A 24,884-nucleotide genomic window follows, 5' to 3' on the forward strand; every position below is an offset into this window, starting at 1 on the left:
CTCCCTCCCAGCATCAAAGTCTTTTCCAATGAGTCAACTCTTCGCATGAGGTGGCCAAAGTACTGGAGTTTCAGCTTCAGCATCAGTCCTTCCAATGAACACCCAGGACTGATCTCCTTTAGGATGGACTGGTTGGATCTCCTTGCAGTCCAAGGCACTCGCAAGATTCTTCTCCAACACCACAGTTCAAAAGCAGCAATTCTTTGGCACTCAGCTTTCTTCACAGTCCAACTCTCACAGCTATACATGACCACAGGAAAAGCCATAGCCTTGACTAGACGGACCTTTGTTGGCAATATTAACAAATGTCTCTGCTTTTTAATATGCTATCAAGGTTGGTCATAACTTTTCTTCCCAGGAGTAAGCGTCTTTTAATTTCATGGCTGCAGTCACCATCTGCAGTGATTTTGGAGCTCAAAAAAATAAAGTCTGACACTGTTTCCACTGTTTCCCCATCTATTTCCCATGAAGTGATGGGACCGGATGCCATGATCTTCATTTTCTGGATGTTGAGCTTCAAGCCAGCTTTTTCACTCTCCACTTTCATTTTCATCAAGAGGCTTTTTAGTTCCTCTTCACTTTCTGCCATAAGGGTGGTGTCATCTGCATATCTGAGGTTATTGATATTTCTCCTGGCAATCTTGATTCTAGCTTGTGCTTCTTCCAGCCCAGCATTTCTCATGATGTACTCTGCATAGAAGTTAAATAAGCAGGATGACAATATACAGCCTTGACCTACTCCTTTTCCTATTTGGAACCAGTCTTTCCATGTCCAGTTCTAACTGTTGCTTCCTGATCTGCATATAGGTTTCTCAAGGGGCAGGTCAGGTGGTCGGGTATTCCCATCTCTTTCAGAATTTTCCACAGTTTATTGTGATCCACACATTAATCACCTTTAAATTTATACAGTCGATTTCCAAGGTTCAACCCATATTAGAAAACAATTTAACATAAGCTTAATGAGGTAGAGACAGAGAAGTGAACAGTCCTATATTTGGAGGTGAGAGAGTAACAAAAGTAAACATTTACCTGAGAAACAAAGGTGGCATTAATCAAAAGCATTATGAACAAAATGAAATTTTTAATTGGGAAAAATGTCCATTATTTTGATGTTATCATGGGGTAGGAATATGAGTTCTAAAAAAAACTCTTATTTTTCAAATATAAGCATTTTTAAAAATGGACTTCAAGGAATACATGTAGCATCTTTTTGAAAACCTTCATAATGAGATCTCTCTTGCTTCAACCATGGTAATTTATCACTTCAGTTATTATATTTGCTTGCCTGAGGCAAAGCTATACATCAAAATAAAGGATGTTTATTGAATTTTTGTTGTATAAGAGGTAATTCACATAGCCATTTTAGGGCTTACCATTTTTACTCACAGTCTTAGGGCTAAACATAATTTGGTTAAATCTCCATATGTTTATAAATGAGGAAACAAAGCTCCAGAAACGTAGCTGATAGCAGACTATGGGCATGTTAAGGACACGTGACAGAACCCAGAACTTATGGCTTCTAACTTGAAATTCACTCTATTTTCATATGACTGACAGGACCAAGAGCCTGTTGGGCTTCCTGCTTGCTTGTTAGTAGCCTCCTTCCTACTTCTCATTCTTTCACTCTTCTTCCTTCCTTCCCTTGCCTCCCCCTCCCCCCAATTCTTTCTTCACTTGCTTTGTGGGATCTTAGTTCCCCAACCAGGGGCTGAACCCATGCCCTTGATAGTGGAAGTTGCAGAGTCCTAACCACGGGACCTTTTCATACTGTTCATGGGGTTCTCAAGGCAAGAATACTGAAGTGGATTGCCATCTCCTTCTCCTGTGGACCACATTCTATCAGACCTCTCCACCATGACCCATCCATCTTGGGTGGCCCCACATGGCATGGCTTAGTTTCATTGAGTTAGACAAGGCTGTGGTCCATGTGATTAGATTGGCTAGTTTTCTGTGATTATGGTTTCAGCGTGTCTGCCCTCTGATTCCCTCTCGCAACACCTACCATCTTACTTGAGTTTCTCTTAGCTTGGATGTTGGGTATCTCTTCACGGATGCTTCAGCAAAATGCAGCTGCTCCTCCTTACCTTGGACAAGGTTGCCCCTCTTGACCTTGAACGTGGAATAGCTACTCTCTGCCCTCCTGTGCCTGGGCAGCCGCCGCTCCTTGGACGTGGGGTTGCTCCTCTTAGCTGCCTCCCCTGACCTTGGCGTGGGACATGGAACAACAGACTGGTTCCAAATAGGAAAAGGAGTAGGTCAAGGCTGTATATTGTCATCCTGCTTATTTTACTTATATGCAGAGTACATCATGAGAAACGCTGGGCTAAAAGAAGCACAGGCTGGAATTAAGATTGCCGGGAGAAATATCAATAACCTCAGATATGCAGATGACACCACCCTTATGGCAGAAAGTGAAGAGGAGCTAAAAAGCCTCTTGATGAGAGTGAAAGAGGAGAGTGAAAAAGTTGGCTTAAAGCTCAACATTCAGAAAACAAAGATCATGGCATCTGGTCCCATCACTTCATGAGAAATAGATGGAGATACAGTGGAAACAGTGTCAGACTTTATTTTTTTGAGCTCCAAAATCACTGCAGATGGTGACTGCAGCCATGAAATTAAAAGACGCTTACTCCTTGGAAGGAAAGTTATGACCAACCTAGACAGCATATTCAGAAGCAGAGACATTACTTTGCCAACAAAGGTCCGTTTAGTCAAGGCTATGGTTTTTCCAGTGGTCATGTATGGATGTGAGAGTTGAACTGTGAAGAAAGCTGAGTGCCGAAGAATTGATGCTTTTGAAGTGTGGTGTTGGAGAAGACTCTTGCGAGTCCCTTGGACTGCAAGGAGATCCAACCAGTCGATTCTAAAGGAGACCAGCCCTGGGTGTTCATTGGAAGGACTGATGCTGAAGCTGAAATTCCAATACTTTGGCCACCTCATGCGAAGAGTTGACTCATTGGAAAAGACTTTGATGCTGGGAGGGATTGGGGGCAGGAGGAGAAGGGGACAACGGAGGATGAGATGGCTGGATGGCATCACTAGCTCGATGCAGATGAGTTTGGGTAAACTCCAGGAGTTGGTGATGGACAGGGAGGCCTGGCGTGTTGAAATTCATGGGGTTGCAAAGAGTCGGACATGACTGAGAGACTGAACTGAACCATGGAACCACTAGGGAATTCCCTAACTCTTGTTTCCCTACTCCTTTTCTTTCTGAATAAGAAAAATTCGAGGAGAACAGGTTATTAGATGATGAGGGAGCTATGGAAGGAGATAATGTAGGGAGGGGGATATAAACTCTTTTTTGGTAACATTTAAAGAAGCAATTGGTTGTAGCATGTGAAAACTGCATTGCTAAGCTTGGGCATGAGCAGTGAGATCAGATATTTTGCTTTGCTTAAGAGAGAAGTATATACACAATAATGAATAGGTGTGAACTGATTCATTAAATATGAAGTATAGGCTTTGTAACAGAAGGTAACTTTTCCAATCATAAGTCATTTATTATTCTTTTCTTTAAGTCTGCAGCCGTACAGATCTTTGTAGAAAAAAATAAGAATGCATCCCTATATTTAGGGACAGTAGATAAAATATTTTCAGAAAATGAGATATATCAATGCAGATTCTTGCCTAATATGTCACCGCTTTGAAAATGATGAAAGAAAATGGGGTCTCCCCAGCAGAGGCAGGTACTTTGACTTGTCACATTTAAGTTAGACATTTTCTCTTAGTTTGGAACTGCCACAAAATGAGCCCTTTCATGTCCTCAGTAATACCAAACCAATGCAATCCATCTGTTCTGCTAAATTATTTCTAGTTCCCTAACCAAAGGCACTGCTTTTTCATGCATTTTATCATGATTTTATGCCCTTTATTATATTTTACAAAAGGTTCTGATTCCTCCAGGGCCAATGAGAACTGATTAGGACACTGGCCTCAATCCAGGCTTTGAACATAGGAGGGGAAGGAATAGAACTGTTTCCTTTTCTCCCTGCTCCTTGGCAAAAAAAAAAAAAGAATCTATACCGTGTGTGTGCTCTGTGTGTGGGTGGGTGTGGGTAGGCTGCGTTTTATCCTGTTGCAGTATGACTTTGTAGGTCATGTTCAGAACATTCCTTCTGTAATCAGGTTGCATTAACAGGCTTTAATTCAGAAAGACCACTTCTTTAGGAGCAAGCCATGGTGTGTTGTGAGACTCAATGGTACGGTCATTTTGAACAACGTTCTTCAGACTTCAAACCTGAATGTACACTGTTTGGGGTGCTGATCTAATGAAGAAGACCTTAGTCCTCAGGTGCTTAGCACAGAGTAGACACTTAGCACAGGAGTTTCTTTCCTACTCTATGGGAAGAAACTACTTGAGTGCAGGTCACAGAGAGTGGAAATAGAGTAATGATATCCTACATCCTCGCAGGGTGTCTTTACTAGGAAATAGAAGGGAGAGCTGTAAGTTTCCTTTCTTAGACACATACTGGCAAGATATTTAAGATGTATGTTAGGCTCTCTAGTGAGAAATACCTGGATGGATATCTGTGCCATCCCGTATATGCATTGAGTGTCCATATACTCAGAATTCTCAAAAATTCTTTTGGTCAGAATCACAGATGACTTTAGGTAGACGTACTGCCAGCTAAATATCTCTGAGAACGGAAATCAGTATCTCCGTAGATTACGATGATCAGAGCACTTTATCCTATTTTGTGACTCATTATACTTTTGACCTTTGGCTCAAGAGCACATCATGAGAGAAAGCTGAAGGAATAAAGGGTACACAGGAAATTGAAAATATGGGAAGGGATTAAACGGGACAGTCTATATTTAAGCATAAACACGTCACTTAATAAATTACTGATGATGATACCAGAAAATGAAAACCGTTGGAGACTTCAGTTTGAGAGGAAAAGTAGATGTGATGAATTTAAGATATCTGATGATAGTGAGGCAAAACAAACTACTCCAAGAGATACTCAGTTTTAAGGAAGGGGGAGAGCTGTTGGTATTTCAGCATTTTTAGCTTAGTCATTCAAGGAGTTCCCACAGCAGTGCCTCTTAGAGATACACATCTTAGAACGCGTTTTCTCCAGATACTTTCTCCAGGTAGAAGCCGTTTTTCATGTTGAAATGGTTTCCACTGCCCTCTTTCTGTAGAAACATGTACACCTTGTTTGTGGGTCTGATTCTCCAGTGGGCATAGAAGCAGAAAGGATTGTAAAGAATTAGTGCTTATATCTTGGGACTTCCCTGGTGGTCCACTGGTTAAGATTCCATGCTTCCACTGAAAGGGGCATGAATTTGATCCTTGTTGGGGAACTAAGATCCCACATGCCACAGGAGGAAAAAAAAAATCTAGAACAATCAGCAACAACAAAAAAGAATTGCTATTTATATACAGTGTAAGGATTTTTTTTAAAACACATTCTGTAGTAATAAAATGAGCCAATGTAAGATATTTCCCAGGAGTCAAAAGGAAGTGTGGAGAGGCAGGAGAAAGAAATCAAAGGGCAAACTTGTACCCTTTGTTGCGTTTTAGTGATGAAGGGGAGACTGGGGTATAAACCAGGGAGGAATACTCTTAGAGTAAGTGGACTGCCAGGAGACCCAACAAGTCCATCCTAAAGGAAATCAGTCCTGAATATTCATTGGAAGGACTGATGCTCAATCTGAAACTCCAATACTTTGGCCAACTGATGCGAAGAACCGACTCATTGGAAAAGATCCCGATGCTGGGAAAGATTGAAGGTGGGAGGAGAAGGGGACGACAGAGGATGAGATGGTTGGATGGCATCACCAGTGCGATGGACATGAGATTAAGTAGGTTCTGAGAGTTGGTGATGGACAGAGAAGCCTGGCGTGCTGCAGTCCTTGGGGTCGCAAAGAGTCGGACACGACTGAACTGACTGACTGACTGATGTGGGCTGGGCCAGATGCTCTGCCCTTACTGTTAGTTAACTGATATTCCACAAGGGAATGACTGAGGTGCAGCAGGTGTCCTCTTAAGATTTATCAGCACTTGAGCTACTGTCAATAATTGAATCTTGTTAGCAGATTATTTTTCAAGTGTGTGATTGAGCGTTCAGCCTAGTGAGGTTGTGGGAGAATGAGAAGGGAGTTGGGAGATGCATGGAATGTATGGTATGTGAATATATATGACTAGTTTGTGAAAACATAGAGCTGTACTTATTGCTCATGGTATTTAACATTATACCAGAAGCCAAAATTCATTGTAGAGTAGAAAAATGTCCTTATGGGAAAGGGGATGGAGCTTTATGATAGTAGTCCAAATGTGGGTCTGATTGTTAGTTAGAGCTGGCTTTGTTTAAGATATGGATGTCTGACTGTATCAGCGTGTAGATGTTAGTGGCTATGGGTTTCATAGACTCATAGAAATGAGAGCGGGAAGCCCTGATATTTCATGGTGTTCGTTATTCTGCCAGACTGGGACTGGTTGCCACAGTCTGGTTTTCAGCATGCTGCTCGTTCCAATTTCAGATGACTCAGACCGTGGAGTTACCACTGCTTATCTTGGGGGATTTTCCACCCGCTGAAATCTCACATTTAAAATGTTTCCCTTTAATAGAGACTTTGAACTTTCCTTTTCTCATTATTTGTCATTCTGTTTCTTTGATTGTTCTGGTCTTCCAGAAACATTTCCAAATGTGATTTTACCAGCGAGCCATCTAGGTCAGTAATGTGTTTGTTTATTGATGAGAGCAGTGGCTGACCAGATGGCCATCATAAATTTGCCCTAGTCTTCAGCATTACCTGCCTGGTTTAATTTCAGCATTTAAACCTCCCTGGGAATAATTTCTCTAGAGCATATTTTTTTTTATTTTTCTAGAAATGTAAATGGGGTGTCAAACATAGGGAACTTCAGTGCTTTGGCAATGAAAATGCCATAAGCATTTGTTTATTTATTCAGCACATAATGGCACAGTGTCAAGAAGTTTCTGTTTTACATCATTCCTGTTACCTTCCTGTTAGCCCTCAAGTCCCCTGCTATTCCTCTCGCACTGAGAAATGATTTATTTTCAGTGACAAGCACCACTAGCCAATAAACTTCTAGGAAGTATCAGTGTATCAAGGTTCTTTTCCCTGAACCTTTTGCCCCCTTGGAGAATCAGACAGCAGCAGCATCACCTGAAACTAGGGAGACTGAGTGTGGAATTTTCTTGGTCCTGAGAGCAGTTGTTGTCACCTGATGATTATGGGTCAACTGGTAATTCATGGTCAGGAACATGAGAAGTCAGCATTCCCTGAACAGACTGTCTTCGAATTTTACTGTAGTTCTCTGCTAATATATTGCCTTACAAGTGTCTTGTTGTGATACATATTTTAAATAAAATATTAACACTATCTGGGTAATTTTAGGAAGTATAGCAAGTTAAAAAATAAGGCTAATTAACTTCATACACCAGCGCAGTGTTTACTGGTTCAAAAGATTCGTCAACTGAGAGATGTGACCAAGAAGAACACTTTGTCCATTGCCTGAGACTTAACTTACGTGCAGCTTTGTCTGTGTCGAAGAGTCATTCTTTGTTAGCTAAGATGCAAGTTTCTGCCTAACGTGGATGTAGAAATATTGAATATAGAGTATCTCAAATTATGTCTGATTAAATAAGAGTTATTGTTTTTGTTCAATTTCCATTCTGTCCCAGACTAATGCTTCTATAAAATACATTCAAAATGAGATACTACAATAATGAAATAAAAATTGAAGACATGCATGATTGTGTCTGATTCAACAGACATTTAAAATACTCTGTCAGGGGTTGCCATAAAAGTTTCTCCATATTTACTCTCAAGTCTATATAGACCTCATCACAGACCATTCTGTTGCTGAACTGTGATCAATTCCCATGTTACATATTTTGAATGACATTGATCTAGATGAACATAACTGTGAGGTGCACACACATGACATGATCAGCGTATGGGGAATCATCAAATATATTAATGTATTGGGATTTCTTTTCTTTTAAGAAACAGTAAGGAATCTGTTTCAACAGCTTCTTTGGGTGAGTGTAAAGTAAGAGTTTAATGAATTTACTTCTCAGCTAAGCAGTAGTTCCTGTTTTTAACTACATGCTTTTACAAAGGAGTTAACTATTAATTATTACCAAATTTTTATTAATTATTAACTTTCCATAGATATCTTTTTATGCCAAAGAAGAATATGTTTTATGTCAATTGCCCATTTAGGCTTAAGCAATCCATTGGATCTGAACTTTGTATACACTCATTTTTCATGTATTATTATGGTCCTTTGTTACGCAAATCAATGCCACATTACTCCCTGATGAAACTCAGCCCGTTATTAATCATCTTAAATGTGACTTGGGGTCTTATTTTCTCCTAAATGTTGTCAGTGAAGTACGGTAGACTTCTGCTGTTTTCTTTCAGCGAATTCAAGGTCGAAAAGCCAGCCTGGAGGAAATACAGCTTGTTCATTCCGAACATCACTCACTGTTGTATGGCACCAACCCCCTGGACGGACAGAAGCTGGACCCCAGAACGCTCCTAGGTCTGTATGGGCCTCCATTCTACTGAGAAAGCACATTCCAGCACTGTCATTAGTCAGTACTGCTGTCAGTTCAGAGTACTTGGCCAGGAGTGTGATAAAGAGCTCTTCCAACAGCAGTGCTCTGTGGAACGAGTGGTTTACAATCTAGCCAATGTAGATTAAGAAAATCCAATTTTAGGAAAAATGGCAGTGCAGGTTTTATGATGTTGACTTTTATTTGAATAGCATTTGTGTCACCGTGTTGCAGCTGATGGGAGTAAATGCATTGTGAAGTTTGTTTACATTTTTAATCTAAATTTTTTTCACATTTTTATATGAATTTATCTTCACCTTTCAAATTTATTTTGTGTCTTTCAGTTCTTTTCTTCTATGACCTTAACACACAGAGGGCACGAAATAACTTATTTTAAGTGAAAAACTCCTTATTACTATACCTAGAACCCTGTATTTTATAGTAAGATTGCATTTAAATCTTAATAGACTCTATGTAGTACATGTTTTAGTTATGGAATCAAATAGTAGTTGGCAGAAGTAGAAAACTAATAAACCTAACCGTTAAAGTATGATTTTTCCAAACTTTATTATCAGATTTTGAAGTAAAATTTATGTTTCACTGCTTTATATAAACTTTGTATGAATGATAGAATCAACAGTATTGAAGAAAGTTCATGACAGAAACATTTTAGCTGAAACGATTCTGTTAATTAAGTTTATTAGTAATCTTTTATAATAGAATAATAATGCATGACATGGTGATGTATGCCCAAAAGATTATGTTTTAACTAAAAATGCATTTTAGGGCTTTTTCTTGAAAGTCGCTTTCTTTCCAGTAAGCCTGTTATGTCAGTTCCAAATTATTGGACTCTTTCACCCAATTCAGTATTACTTCAAGATGATTTTATGTTAACTGGTCTTAAACAATTTGAAAGCAAGCGGATGACATGTAGTAGACAGGCATCTTAGAAAGCAATTATGAGGGGAAATTAACAGTCACCAATTTTAACATTAAAAATCTACCCTTTCAAAACAAGTGGCAGGCATCCCTAAATTTATGAAGTAAGCGTATATAGTTGTGTGTGTGTGTGTGTGTGTGTGTGTGTGTGTGTGTGCGCATGCCAGGTGGGGAGAAATTGACATAAAAGAGAACACAGGAAGATTACTCAGTTTTTAGAAAACATTATGAAAATTTGATGAAAGACAATCTGTCTAGTAGAATTAAACATATATTAACATAAAGCAAGTGAGTCCATCTAGATATTTACACTCTGTGTGTTATTTTTCTTTTTTCTGTTGCTGGAGTCAGTCTCTGCACATGGAGATTTTTACATAAAGCAATTTTTGCTTTGTATATTGTGCAATAAATTTCCTTATTTTAGAATGAATTAATAATTCCACCCAGTTTACCAAAATGGTGAAGTAAATCAGACAATAACTTGCACAGTCTTCTGTGGTCGAAATACTCATGCATTTTAAGGATAGGAAACTATGTTCATTTTTATTATTTGTTAATTTAGTTAGGAGAAAACAAGTGGAAAACTTTCCCCATTTCTTTTTTTTTTAACTAGATCTCAAACTTTGGATTTAATTAAGATAAATTTACACGTAGGTGTTTCAGAGATGTTCCACGATAACCATATTCTACATATTAAGAGAAAGGCTATATTTGTAAAAGTTTCAACTTTGGCAGCTTTGAATTATTTGGAAGTTTCGACTTTGGCAGCTTTGAACTATTCTACTTATAAAACATGGCAATACCACTTTTAAATTTTTTTAATGAAATTTGACACTTTTGAGAAAAGCTGATTTTCTCAAAACATGAATATCATTTAAAGATTTGAATATTTAAAAATTAATTTATAATTAATTATATATTTATATATTATATTTATAATTATATATTTATAATTAATAATTTATAATTTAGAACTTGGATAATAGTCCTTTTCAAATATATATATGATAAAAGCACCAACTATCAATTATTTATTTTTTTACAGTTTTGTACAAATAATTTGGCCATTTATCTCATTAGTTTTTAATATTCATTGTGAAATAAAATTCATACAGTGGATGGTTTCAGAGTTAACTGTAGATACACATGTGGAGTTCTATAGACACCTCTCAGGGATCAGTGCAACAATGTCAGCCTATGTGCAGGCTACAGGGGTAAAAGGAAACAAGGATATTGTATTGCTTGGTCTTGATGTCTAGCACTAAATTCAGATTTGATGATGCTTCTGAACTACATTGGTTTCTCCCATCAATTCAGAAACAACTTCTTCAATTCAGGGTCTAAATTTAAAATCTTGTTTAAAGTTTAACTTCTTGTATTTTTTTGTTCTTTATGAAATTTGAATTCTTGGGGCTTTTTTTAATTTAAATCTCAAAAGCCAGATTGAAGCTGCGATGAATGTGTAGAGATTCACAGTCATCAAGATATTTTCTCTTTATCCCTTTCTTTTACTCCCACACTTCCTCTTCTTCCTCTAATCCCTCCCGCCATAGATTGTGCGGGAGGGTTTGTCAGTGTACACACGCAGAGTTTAATTGATATTACTACTTTCAACGATTATGTTCTGGTGTTAGGAGAAAGGATTTACATAAAAATTCACTATGACCACATTCATCAGTCTTTGTATCATGAAAGACATCGATAACGTATAAAATAATTAGATTTGAAAATGGGCACCATTTATCTCTTTAAATACTCTAGACCTTGTAAGATGACACTTTTAAAACATTCTCTCCAATCATTTCTGGTGAGAGGTTTTCCTTAGCATTAATTTTCCTGTCATTCTCACTACCAGTTTTCATTATCTTGTGGCTAACTGGAGCTCAGTCCATGGATCAGGTGATGTAACATTGTTAAAAAATAAGTCAACTCAATGAAATAAGCTTTTCTTACACACTACTAAGTTTAAACTATTGATTAATTTGGTTGTTTAGTATTATTTAAATGGTGCTGAAGTAGATTCTCAAGTATTATTTGTCTTTTATATTTACTTACAGTTTAATCATTTTTTTCAAATTACTTTAAAAATTACTTTATTCCATTGTAATATTACCTTTAGCCCTTTTCACTGACTATGGAAGGAGGAGTTCAGACATTAAAATATACATCATTTGTATTTTAATTTCACATAAGAATACATCCTTGCAAAATATTCACTGACACAGGATTATCTTTGTTATAAGGAACAACTTAAGAAAACTTTTTATCATGCCCCAAGGTATCCATAAAAATGCTTATGTATCTTTTACTGGTATCAGTATTCCAATTTTAATATTTTTTCATGATTTTTTTTTCTGTTGACTTTTTGTCTTTTTTCCATTTGAAGTCCTTATATATATATATATAAAATGAGATATCTTACTTTTTCATTTGCACTTAGACATTTCTTTATAGTTTTCCATCTTAGCAATTGCATTTGAAAACTCAACTTATACAGTTTATTGTTGTCAAAATAAACTTTCTTCTGTGACAGAAGAATCTATTTAGACTTTTACTGACATGACACATAAGATTCATCACAAGCCTGTTTTCAATTTTTATTATTTATTTCATTGATTATCAACAGTTAGGATAAGTGAAGTGGAGATTTGTACCTGGTTCTACCACTGATCTCCTCAGTGACCCATATGAATCACTTCAGAGATGGTTAACTATGATATAGGAATGCCCACTTGCCTTTCCTTTAGTTACTTTGTAAGACAAGTCTTGGAGCTTTAGGAGTGGTAATTCTGGTTTTCTCCATCCATGTAGTAGATAATATAGAAAAACGAAGTGCTTGTAAACAAAAATGATTAAAACTTCCATGAAATCTCAATTTCAAGAACTAGTCATAAGTAAGATTTTGACATTTACTTCAGAGCATCTGCCTGCAATGCGGGAGACCCGGGTTCGATTCCTGGGTCGGGAAGATCCCCTGGAGAAGGAAATAGCAATCCACTCCAGCACTCTTGCCTGGAAAATCCCATGGACAGAGGAGCCTGATAGGCTACAGTCCATGGGGTTGCAAAAGAGTTGGACATGACTGAGTGACTTTACTTTAGATCCTGAAAAGGTTATCCTTTTTGTGGTTCTGTGACTTATTTGTTTAAAATACTGCGAATAATGGAGAGGCTTATCATATACTTGGTCTCAGCTATATCTGAAATGTTTAGAATTTAAGGATAAGTCTGTATACTTAGATAAAAATTTTCATATTTGGAGCATGTGAAAAATGAGAGTGTATTTCATAAACCTTGTGGCTCAGAGCATCACATTAGAGGGATACACTTAAGGAACGGCTGAGTGATATATGATAAGGTATAAATAAAAAGGATATTATGATATATTATAAATTGTATAGGGCAGTTGACAAAAAATCTTGAGAATTAAATTCATAGGTATGTGTTTGTTCATGTGGGGCAATAAACTCTACAGGTAATAATATATGTATATATATGTGTATCAATTTGCTTTGAGTTTCTAAAGTTTGATCAGTTTCCCTCTGAGTCAAATGATAAATACCATGTGACATAATATTATATATTAATAAAACCCTAGATTTTAAAAACTATAATTATATTCAAATTTATATATTTTTCATGTCTTTTTACTATGTAGGTGACTCCTCTCAAAAGTTTTTTTCTTCATTACCATGTGGTGGACTTGGGGTAAGTATCAGTTTACTGGTTTAAAAAAATGTTTTTATTAGAGTATAGTTGACACACAATGTTGTGTTACTTTCAGGTGTACAGTAAAGTAAATCAGTTACACATATACATACAGCCTCTTAGACTTTTTTTTTCCCATATAGGTCATTACAAAATATTGAGTAGAGTTCCCTATGCTCTGTAGTAGGTTCTTGTTAGTTATCTGTTTTATATACAGTACTATGTATATGTCAATGCTCATATCTCAATTTATTACCCTCCTTTTTCCTTTGGTAACCATACGTTTGTTTTCTACATCGGTGACTTTCTGTTTTATAAATAAGCTTATTTGTACCTTTTTGTTTTTTAGATTCCATGTATAAATGATATCATATGATACATGGCTTTGTCTGGCTCACTTCACTCAGTACAACAATCTGTAGGTCCATTCATGTTGCTGCAAAAGACATTACTTCCTTGTGAGGCTTCCCTGGTTGCTCAGTAGTAAAGAATCCACCTGCCAATGCAGGAGACATGGGTTTGATCCCTGGGTCAGGAAGATCCCCTGGAGAAGGAAATGGCAACCCACTCTAGTATTCTTGCCTGGAAAATCCCATGGACAGAGGAGCCTAGCTAGCTACAGTCCATGGGGTTGCAAAAGAGTCAGACATGACTTAGCTACTAAACAACAACAATAGTCCATTGTAGATATGTACTGTACTTTTTAAAATCCATTCCTCTGTTGATGGACATGTAAGTTGCTTCCGTGTCTGGGATATTGTAAATAGTGCTGCAGTGAACATTAGGGTGCATGTATCTTTAAGAATAATGGTTGTACCAATTTACATTCCCACCAGTGGTACACTTGGTTCCCTTTTCTCCGCTCCTCTCCAGCATTTATTGTTTATTGATCTTTTTGATGATAGCCATTCTGACCGGTGTGAGGGAATACCTCATTGTAGTTTTGATTTGCATTTCTCTAATAGTTAGCGATGTTGAGCATCTTTCCGTGTGCTTTTTGGCCATCAGTATGTCTTTGGAGAAATGTCTATTTAGGTGTTCTGCCCATTTTTTGATTGGGTTTTTTTTTTTTAAATATTGAGCTATTTTGGAAATTAATCCCTGTTGCTTTTGCTTTGTTTGCTATTATTTTGTGCCATTTTAGGGCTGTTTGTTTTGTTTATGGTGTCCTTTGTTGTGCAAAAGCTTTTAAGTTTAATTAGATACCATTTGTTTAATTTTGTTTTTATTTTCATTTCTTTAGGAGGTGGATCAAAAAAGATGTGTTGTAGTTTATGTCAGAAAGTATTCTGCCTCTGTTTTCCTCTAAGACTTTTATAGTATCCAGCCTTACATTTAGGTCTTCAATCCACTTTGAGTTTATTTTTGTGTTTGGTGTTAGCTGCTGCTGCTGCTGCTGCTGCTGCTGCTGCTGCTGCTAAGTCGCTTCAGTCGTGTCCAACTCTGTGTGACCCCATAGACGGCAGCCCACCAGGCTCCCCCGTCCTTGGGATTCTCCAGGCAAGAACACTGGAGTGGGTTGCCATTTCCTTCTCCAATGCATGAAAGTGAAAAGTGAAAATGAAGTTACTCAGTCATGTCTGACTCTTCGCGGCCCCATGGACTGTAGCCTACCAGGCCCCTCCGTCCATGGGATTTTCCAGGCAAGAGTGCTAGAGTGGTTTGCCATCGCCTTCTCTGGTTTGGTGTTAGGGGATGTTCTAATTTCATTCTTTTACATGTAGCTGTCCAGTGTTTCCAGCAAGCACCACTTATTGCAGAGACAGTCTTTTCTCCATTGTATGTTCTTGCCTTTGTCAAAGACTAGATGACCATAGGTGCCTGGGTTTATCTCTGGACTTTGTGTCCTGTTCTGTTGATATTTATTTCTTTTTTCCTGTCAGTACTTAACTGCTTTGCTACTGTAGCTTTGTGGTATAGTCAGAAATCAGGGAGCCTGATTCCTCCAGCTCCATTTTTCTTTCTCAGGATTGCTTTGGCTATTTGTGGTCTTTTGTGCAAATTTTTTTCCATAGCTTTTTAGATCTAATTCTGTGAAAAATAGCATTGATAATTTAATAGATATTGCATTGAATCTGTAGGTTGCTTTGGGTTGTACAGTCATTTTCACAATGTTGATTACTCCAGTATAAGAACATGGTCTAATCTCTCCATCTGTGTCATCTTGTTTCTTTCCAAATACTCATATTGTGAGTATAGGTCTTTCACCTCCTTTGCTAGGTTTATTCCTAGATATTTTATTCTTTTTGATGCAGTGGTAAATGGGATTGTTTCTGTTAACTGCTTTTAAATAACATAAACTTCAGAAATATATTCTTTGATTTATTTGGTCAGTTGTGCTTAAGCCTGTTTCTCAGTATAAAAGTTATTCTGGACTTCAGGATTGGCCAGATGATTTGTAGGGCTCAGTGCCATGTGAAAATACAAATACCCCTGTCCAGAAATTATTAAGAATCTCAAGATTGTGAAAATACCTAAGTAATCCAAATGTCGGACCCTGAGCACTGCAGGTCCCTGTGTGAAGCTGATTTGCTAGACATTTATATTGCTTGAGAAAAGGTAATACAAGAAGGTTTAACTTGGTGTTATAGCAGATTTCAGTTTTCAATAGTTATACTGAGTATGCAGATACATTATATCCCTGGAGAAAACGGCGTAAACTTCACAAAGCACTTTGCATTGTGGGATATTTTGTTTGTGAACCTCCTGAGGTCTTTTTGTCTTCAGTAATTAATGAAGCCTTTTTGATCCAGGATATTTATACCATATTTCAAAGACAAATTTGTTCAAATCCAACAGTGTATGAGGAAAAATGTCGATATTTTTGTGGGTCATTAAAACATATCCTATAACTTATAGTCTACTTAAAGTTAACCCTTACCAGTAACAAGCCATAATCCTATAGAAAGTGAAAAGTGAAAGTCGTTCATTTGTGTCTGACTCTTTGTGACCCCGTGGACTGTATAGTCCATGGAATTCTCCAGGCCAGAGTATTGGAGTGGTTTGCAGTTCCCTTCTCCAAGAGATCATCCCAACCCAGGGATCAAACCCAGGTCTCCTGCATTGCAGGCGGATTCTTTAATGTTTGAGCCACCGGGAAAGCCCTCATCCTATAGAACTGAGTGCTAAATCAACATAGAACAAAATAATTCTAGATCAGGTTTCCAAGGACTTAGGAATTTAAGTCTGTTAAGTTTCTTAGGTAATTGAAGGAAAAAAAAAACACAACTAGTCCTGTGTATATATTAGGCAATTATTTTTCTATAACTAAATTTTACCCAGGAAAATCCCCGATCTTTTTAGCTAATCCTATCATTTCAGTGATGTTCGATAAAGCAAGGATAATCTTGCTATTCCTTCATCTGTGACCCTGCCTTGTAGAAGTAAGAACGGCAGCTACAGCCAATGTCCATTTGGACATTACAGTTTACTGGCATACAGCTGGGGTTTATAACAACTTTATAAAACAGTCATTAATACCATTTTGCAGATAAGAACCTGAAGGCTCAAAGAAGTAGTTTCTCCTTTGATAAACAGAATAATAAAGGTAAATTTATTATTTAAAACAATATATAAAGAAGTTATTTTCCTGACGTCACCTATAAAAAGGCTTGCAGTATGAGGTTAACGTGCAGCTTAGGTCCTTCCAAAGCTTTCATCTTCAGCAGACCAGCCGTGGTCCCTGGAGCCCAGCAGCACAGCTGTGCAGCTAGTGCTGTGTGGTCCCCTTTGTGGCAGCTCACCATGAGCTTCACACTTTGACTCCCAGCACAGGACAGTCACCATCCCACAGTAATCCTTGCTCATTTTTCTCAACCCTCCTGTGGAGCCAGGAGCTTGCAAAGCCATTCTAGAAAGCAGAGAATTAGCTGACTTTTTGAATGGGTCTCATTGGCTTTTGTTGTTGTTGCTTTTCTTTTTTTTTTTTAAATTTAAATTTATTTATTTTAATTGGAGGCTAATTACTTTACAGTATTGCATTGGTTATGCCACACGTCAACATGAATCTGCCACGGGTGTACATGTGTTCCCCATCCTGAACCCCCCTCCCACCTCCCTCCCTGTACCATCCTTCTAGGTCGTCCCAGTGCACCAGCCCCAAGCATCCTGTATCCTGCATTTAACCTGCACTGGTGATTTGTTTCTTATATGATATCATACGTGTTTCAATGCCATTCTCCCAAATCATTCCACCCTCTCCCTCTCCCACAGAGTCCAAAAGACTTTATACATCTGTGTCTCTTTTGCTGTCTCGCATACAGGGTTATCATTACCTTCTTTCTAAATTCCATATATATGCATTAATATACTGTATTGGTGTTTTTCTTTCTGGCTTACTTCAGTCTGTATAATTGGCTCCAGTTTCATCCACCTCATTAGAACTGATTCAAATGTATTCTTTTTAATGGCTGAGTAATATTCCATTGTGTATATGTACCACAGCTTGCTTATCCATTCATCTGCTGATGGACATCTAGGTTGTTTCCATGTCCTGGCTATTATAAACAGTGCTGCGATGAACATTGGGGTACACGTGTCTCTTTCAATTCTGGTTTCCTCGGTGTGTATGCCCAGCAGTGGGATTACTGGGTCATAACGCACTTCTATTTCCAGTTTTTTAAGGAATCTCTACGCTGTTCTCCATAGTGGCTGTACTAGTTTGCATTCCCACCAACAGTGTAAGGGGGTTCCCATTTCTCCACACCCTCTCCAGCATTTATTGCTGGTAGACTTTTGGATCGCACCCATTCTGACTGGCATGAAATGGTACCTCATTGTGGTTTTGATTTGCATTTCTCTGATAATGAGTGATGTTGAGCATCTTTTCATGTGTTTGTTAGCCATCTGTATGTCTTCTTTGGAGAAATGTCTGTTTAGTTCTTTGGCCCATTTTTTGATTGGCTTTTGCACTTATTTTCTGACATCCCAAGTGGCTGTTTGAGGAGAATGGCTGATTATCTGCAAACAAGGCAGAGAGTGAAACAAAGCTAATGATTGCTCTGTGGATTTGGTGATTGGGAGGAAAGCAAAGCTGTTAGAGAGTGGTGGTCATCAAACCCCGACTCATTTACAAGTACATTTAATTCATGACCCAGAGTTGAAATGAGGATAGCTCTCTAGGACCCACATCCCAAGCTTGTCCTCTGCTGTGCCTGCGGCTCACTGTCCCTTGAACACAAAGTACATCTACTCAGCTATGCTAAACCCATGCCACCGACACTTCTTATTCTTTAGCAAGAACTGCTCTAGTAAACTCTTAAGGTGCCCAAGGAATGAACAGAGACTGCTGCTTTGGCACATTGGGTGTCATAGATTAGCACTGATGTAATCAGTATAGGGGCAGTGGGGGTGGTAGAGAAACCTAGCTTGGACAAGCAGAAGCAGGAAAAGTAAGTCGATTAGTTTGACTCCATTGTTGCTGGAAAGGGCTTGAGAGAAGCACCTCTTTTTATAAAGTTGGCCTGTAGGTCTTCTGGTGGTGTTTATTTAGGTCTAGGTGAGTGTGCATACGTGTATGTGTTGTGTTGTGTATATCTACACTTGTTGATGCTAGAGAACTAGCTTGATTCAGTGTTTTTGTTTCTTTTAGGAAACTTATTGTCTTCTTAGAACATCTTAGACTCTTGAGATTTTTGGTTTTGATATAAGTCCTAAGAGAAACTGGGTCCTATGGATTTGTATTAATTCTTACCTCCAGGACGGTCCGAGACATCTTAAGTATACAAAAGATATCCAGTATGAACTTGGAGTGGGCCAGCTTGGCAGCAACATGGGGGCACCCTAGCAGGCTTTGAAAGCACTGAAATTGCTTTTGTCTTAAGGCACCCTTCTGGTTCATATTATCTAAGATGAACCCATTGGTTTAAATTCTAAAACACTTGATACTCCCCAATTGTTACGATAAACTGCAGTTACCTAGAAAATATACCTTCCTACTAGATGGGTTTTATTTGTACCTACTGAATGCTGATGGATTAATTGGCTTTTGAGTGGTCTACCTGGGACATTATGAAGTTTAAAAATCTCTACTACTTATTTGATTTTCCTATAAAATGGCATGTGATTATTTGCTCGGGTAGCTCAATGCATGAGTGGTATCTAAGGCGCCGTAAAGTGTACTCTCCAGAATGGTGTTTTGAACAACGATCTCAAGGTCTCAGAATTCCTTTGTGTTTGGTTCTCATTTTGTTTCGTTACTGCAGCATGACTCACTTCTGATTACTGTGTGATTGCGCTACAGGAAAATGCACCAATTGAAAAGAGCATTTTACCAAACCCCAGGCCTTGGTCATCATACAGTGAAACAGATAATTAAGGGACTCTGGAAACAAAAGCCAGTGCTGAACCACTTTAGTTCTCACTCCTCAGGGTATATCACTAAAAATAGTGATCATTTTCCTGGCCATCTGACCTGCTGCTGTGTGAAGAAATCTTGAAGTCATTTCTCAGCCTTATTTTTCCCTCTTCACTTGATAGGCCAAAAAAAAAAAAAAACCACAAAAGCAAGGACGAGCAGGCTTTTATGATAATGTCGTCATCAGCTCCCAGCTTCAAACACTTCTGCGGCTTTTGAGTTGTCATTTATAACTTGGAACTGAATCGACCCATAATTCCCCTGATACACTTAGAGAAATTGATAACAGACTCGGCACTTCTTTTATGGCTCGGAGGAGGCAACTCCAATCACATCACTATTGGCAGGCAATATTATTTTTTGACATGGTTGTAAAAGTATAAAGGGGCTTATGGCATTTGTTTAGATGAGGAATGGGCTCTCAAGCTGTGCTGGGGTTTATAGGACTAGATTAGTGAGAAGCAAAGGGAATATGATGTTTGCAAACAGGATATGATTTTATATATAAGTTTGGGTTTCATGCTCTGCTCCCTGGGGAAAGCCCTGCAGACAGCAGAGAATTCCACTTTTATCCTACAGCAGACCAGCTCCTAGTGCCAAAAGCCAGAAAAATAAACGTGGTCAATGGGCAGTGTCAGACCCTTGATGGGAGGAGGAGGAGCCAGGGAAGAGGCAGAACAGTTCCCCTGGAGGAATGAGGAATTGCAGAGCACGGGGCCTGCCTAACTGGTCAAAGATGTGCCCGAGGGTTCTGGGAGGTTTCATCTAAGCACCTTCTCCAGCGCAGCTCAGTTAGTCCTCGAATGCACCGCTGGCTTTTTATTACAAACTTTTTCCATCCATATTCTATTTGATTACACCTAGATCTGACACCCTGTGAGGTTTATGGATGTCAATATTTTCGAGATTTGGGGAGGAGGAAATAGGGAGAAGGATTAGGTGATGGTGTGGAGGTAATTTTAGGCTCATTTCAGTTGCTCAGAGGTTTTCAGCAGACGTGTTAGTTATATGCTATGTTCCCTGTAGAGGAGGCAAGTTTGGATGAATCGTGTCAGATTTTCTTTCACTCTCTCAGATTAAAAATGTAAGCGATCCCCTCTGATATATAAAATTTGCATGTATGAAAATAATATATATGTGCACATATTTTAAGAAGAAAATTATTTTTACCACATTTATAACTTCATATTATTTCCCCATTTATTATACCTCATTGGTTCTCCACATTTATCCACCTAATGACAATAAAAAAATTCCAGTGGCACATCTTCCAAAGACAGTAATGACTTTCTCTGTTGTATTATAATATCAAAGGATGATTTATTTTATGAGCAAATCTGTGGACGTATAGTTAAATTCAGTGTAGTAGAAAGACATGTTGGTTTTTCTCCTGCTGTTTATAGTTGTCTTCTTTGAAACAAACCAAGAAGAGAAAAACAGTATTTTAAAAGGCACGAAGTGTGCCATCATAAGAGAAGTGAAGGGCAGGAAAAATAAGATAAGGCTCGCAATCAGTGATTAGACAAGGAGCAGGAATGCAGACTAAGAAGACAAGACTGCTTTTCCCATTGCTCTTAGCCTTTCCATTGGACTGGTTTGGATAAATGTGCTGTGGGAACACAGAGGAGGGAACTTCCAGAACTGAAAAGAGAGAAGAGGGGTGTGGGGGTCACTCGAGCAGTTGTAAGACAAACATTCAAGAGCAGTGAGCAATGAACATGTTTTGGGTGAGTCTGTGTGTCTGTTGGGGTGGGTTATGAGTGTGGAGCTTGGAGAGGCATCCAGGCATTACCTGTTGAGGCTCTCCTAACACATCATATTTTTGACAAATGCACTAAGTAGTTGTTGATTAGTAAGGAATTTTTTTCTTCAGGGGAAAAAAAAAACTAATGCTGATGCCAAAATTTGGATATTCCTGGAATTTTGATAATGATGCAGGAGCCCCCTTCCTCTTAAACTTGCACATCATGTGTTATTCCCACCTAGGTGTCCCCAGCATGTACCGTGCCTTTTGTTACATTTGCAGGAAGAGGCAAGAATAGCATCTGTTTCTCACATGCAATAATCAGGATAATGTTGATTTTCCTCATATTAATGGTCAGGTCTACCCTGGCTTGCAATCAGTGTTTCATTTCCTCCTCTGCTGCTATCAAAGATGCATCACAGTCCTCTTCCCTCTAGCACCAGGAGAGGATCCACCCTGATTCGAAATCTCTCTTTCCCCATCTCTCTTTCTAATTGTATTTGGATTTTCATTAGTTTTAAACTTGATGCAAATGATACTAGCAGGAACACCCCAAGGCACCTGGGAAAAGTAAAACAGATAAGAGGCCTTCATGAAATTGTTTTGAGAATTTTGTTTCATGTTGTGGATTCCACAAAGAGATCATGTTGCCCTAGACTTGGAAAATATAGTCCAAGATGTTACGCAAGCCAAGGAATTCTTTGTAAATAACAAAGAAAGTTTGCAGTATTGCATAGATGATGCTAATTATGTATACCCAAGGACAGTTGCAAGGAAGTAGACAACTCCTTCCCCACCAGATAGATATATACATTACTCTCTGTTGACTGCAAACTGTAAAATTCTATAGAATCTTTAATTGCCTGATGTCCATTGCAGGGAAGAGGAAAATTGGAAATGAAAACCTTAACTTCCTCCTTAATTCACTTAACTGTAGCATTCCCTCTGTGATTAAATTCTTTTGATTGCTTTGACATTATGGAATGCATTTTGAAATTTCATTTTCATTTTCTTTTTTAAAGTAAAAATGACTGTAACAAAACTATTAAAGTTCTTCTGTTGTCAAAATGAGAGTTAAAAAATGCTATCATCAAAGCTTTACACATGTGTTTTTTACCCTTGAAACTACAACACCTGTGTGTGTGTGTGTGTGTGGGGTGTGTGTGTATGTGTGTGTGTGTATATATGTGTGTGTATATATATATATATATATATATATATATATATATATGTGCAACTGTGTCAACCAAAGTTGTATCAGAAGTGGGGAAGAAGAAAACACACTCATTTCTGGAATTTCTTTTCCTTTCATTTTCTCTGTTCATTTTCTTGCCTGTGGTTCTTGATTATCAACATTTACACAAGAAAAATTGCTCCTTAGGTTCTGTAGTTGCTGAAGGTAAATGAATTTGATGAACTTCAACCTTCAACCTAACAGGAAATCTATGATTCTAAGAAACAAAAATTCAGAAATTAAAAAATTCAGAAATTCAAACTCACTACAGTGAGTTTGAATATACATCACTGACTGTCACTGATTGTCAAGAAAACATAAACCCTTAGGTCCAGCAAAAACTTAGTTGGCAAAGGAAATAAGACTACCTAGAAAAAAGCACCTTTGGGACAGTTTCTACCTTGTACAGCCTGAAATGCAGATAGATCCAGGCCCACTTCAACCATTCTTTTTGATGTGAAAAAACTCATATTTCCCCTTTGCCATATTTTTCACCCTGGTCAGTTCCAGATCAAGATATGCATCCAGTAACAAACCAATATCCAATACATAGTATCGACATGTCATTATTGAATTTGCCTTTGTGAAGTATTTTGCCAGAAAGTTTAGTAAAAAAGTGTTTGTTAAGATTCTCAAATAATACATAGTTTTTGTTTCAGAATTCAAAACTAAAATAAATTATCTTACTGAATGCTTAAGCCATAGTAGGCAGTTCACAGCAGAGTCCTTTAGGACTTAATCATTCTAACCCCCCAAGTAGAATCCATAGCTCCTAACTCCTAGGCCAGCAGCATCATTATCACTGTGTCATAGTTTATCTTAAAATATAAAATAATAAGTAAAATAAAGGACTTAAAATGCAAAGTGACGACTCACCATAGCAATGAAGCAAACATTGCATCACCATTTTTATCAGTGCTAATAAGGCTATTGAAAGACTAATACGTTTGTGAATGATACGCATACAAAATCATTTGGTCAATGTATAATGTTATCCCTCTGTATGACAGTCTGGAGGTCCATCCACATTTCTGCAAGTGACCCACTTCACTCCCTCTTATGACTGAGTGATCTCCCTCTGTGCATACGCACCGCATCTTCTTCATCCAGCCCTCTGCTGATGGATGTTTAGGTTGTCTCCGTGTCCTGGTAACTGTAAATAGTGCTGCAGGGAACCTTGGGGTGCATGTGTCGTCTTGAATTATGTTTTTTTCTGGGTGTATGTCTAGTAGTGGGATCGCTGGGTCACACGGGAGTTCTGTTTTTAGTTTTTTAAGGCACCTCCATGCTATTCTCAATAGTATCTTTCACAGTTTACATTCCCACTGCCAGTGTAAGAGGGTTCCCTTTTCTCCACACCCTCTCCAGTATTTATTCTTTGTGGATTCTGGGCTAGTGACCACCCTTACCAGTATGAGGTGATATCTCATTGTAGTTCTGATTCGCATTTCTTTAGCAATTAGTGACATTAAGCATCCTTTCATGTGCTGGTCTATATGTCATCCTTTCATCTCTATGTCTCCTTGGAGACAGGTCTTTTTAGATCTGCTCATTGTTTTAATTGTTTTGTTATCTTGATATTGAGCTGTATGATCTATTTGTATATTTTAGAGATTATTCCTTTGTCAGTTGCTTCATTTGAAAGTATTTTCTCCCATCCTGACAGCTGTCTTTTCATTTTGCATGTGACTTCCTTTGCTGTGCAAAAACTTTTAAGTTTAATTAGGGTTAGCTAAATAATACGATTTTTATGGTCTCTAATTAATATTTACTGTGGATACATTGTTATCTTTTATAATAATCTGTAAACACTTCTCAGAGTGATTCTATACCATTCTGAAGTGTGATCCTTCAGCCTCAGGAGACTTAATACTGTGTACCTGCGGCATTCTTGTATTCTATAGAGAAGGAAACTGAAGCCCAGAGAGAGGGGGTAACCTTTTCAGGTCACGCTGTTAGTAGGTGGTAAAGTACAAATCTCCTGATTCCAAGCTCTTAACCACAGTTCTGTGTGCACACACCTCACCATAATTCCAAACTCCTGTGATTGTCAGCACTCCTTTCCCAAATGAGAATATCCCTAACCATAAGAAAAGCAAAATTGTTTCTTTTGCCAAGAACATTCTATTTCTTATTGAAGCTCCTATAAAGTATTAATCCCATGAACTCAAACGTCATTAATTTGGGGTAAAAAGTTATGTAGCTGTATACAGCATTTCACCCCTAACTAGAACACTGGAGACTCTCTGCAGTCGGAGCAGACCGCTGTGGAGCAGGTTAGAGAGAATCTCATTTTACATACTGGTCTGAGTCAGGGTTCGTTTTATGAAGTTGCTTACATTCATTGTTTGGTGAAAAAAAGGCCAGCTGATTA

General features: G+C 38.1%; 1 protein-coding gene across 20 annotated transcripts in view; it reads left to right on the forward strand.

Annotated features, from left to right (window-relative positions):
• HDAC9 (histone deacetylase 9) overlaps positions 1–24,884 on the forward strand; it is a 1,063,328-nt gene that overhangs the window by 779,917 nt on the left and 258,527 nt on the right. For all 20 annotated transcript variants that reach the window (XM_042248291.2, XM_060414369.1, XM_042248295.2 and 17 more), the window contains 2 exon segments: positions 8,398–8,518; positions 13,128–13,177. In XM_042248291.2, coding sequence (XP_042104225.1) covers positions 8,398–8,518; positions 13,128–13,177 — 171 coding nt within the window.

This window comes from Ovis aries, chromosome 4 (assembly GCF_016772045.2).
Source record: "Ovis aries strain OAR_USU_Benz2616 breed Rambouillet chromosome 4, ARS-UI_Ramb_v3.0, whole genome shotgun sequence".
Classification (NCBI taxonomy): Eukaryota; Metazoa; Chordata; class Mammalia; order Artiodactyla; family Bovidae; genus Ovis; species Ovis aries.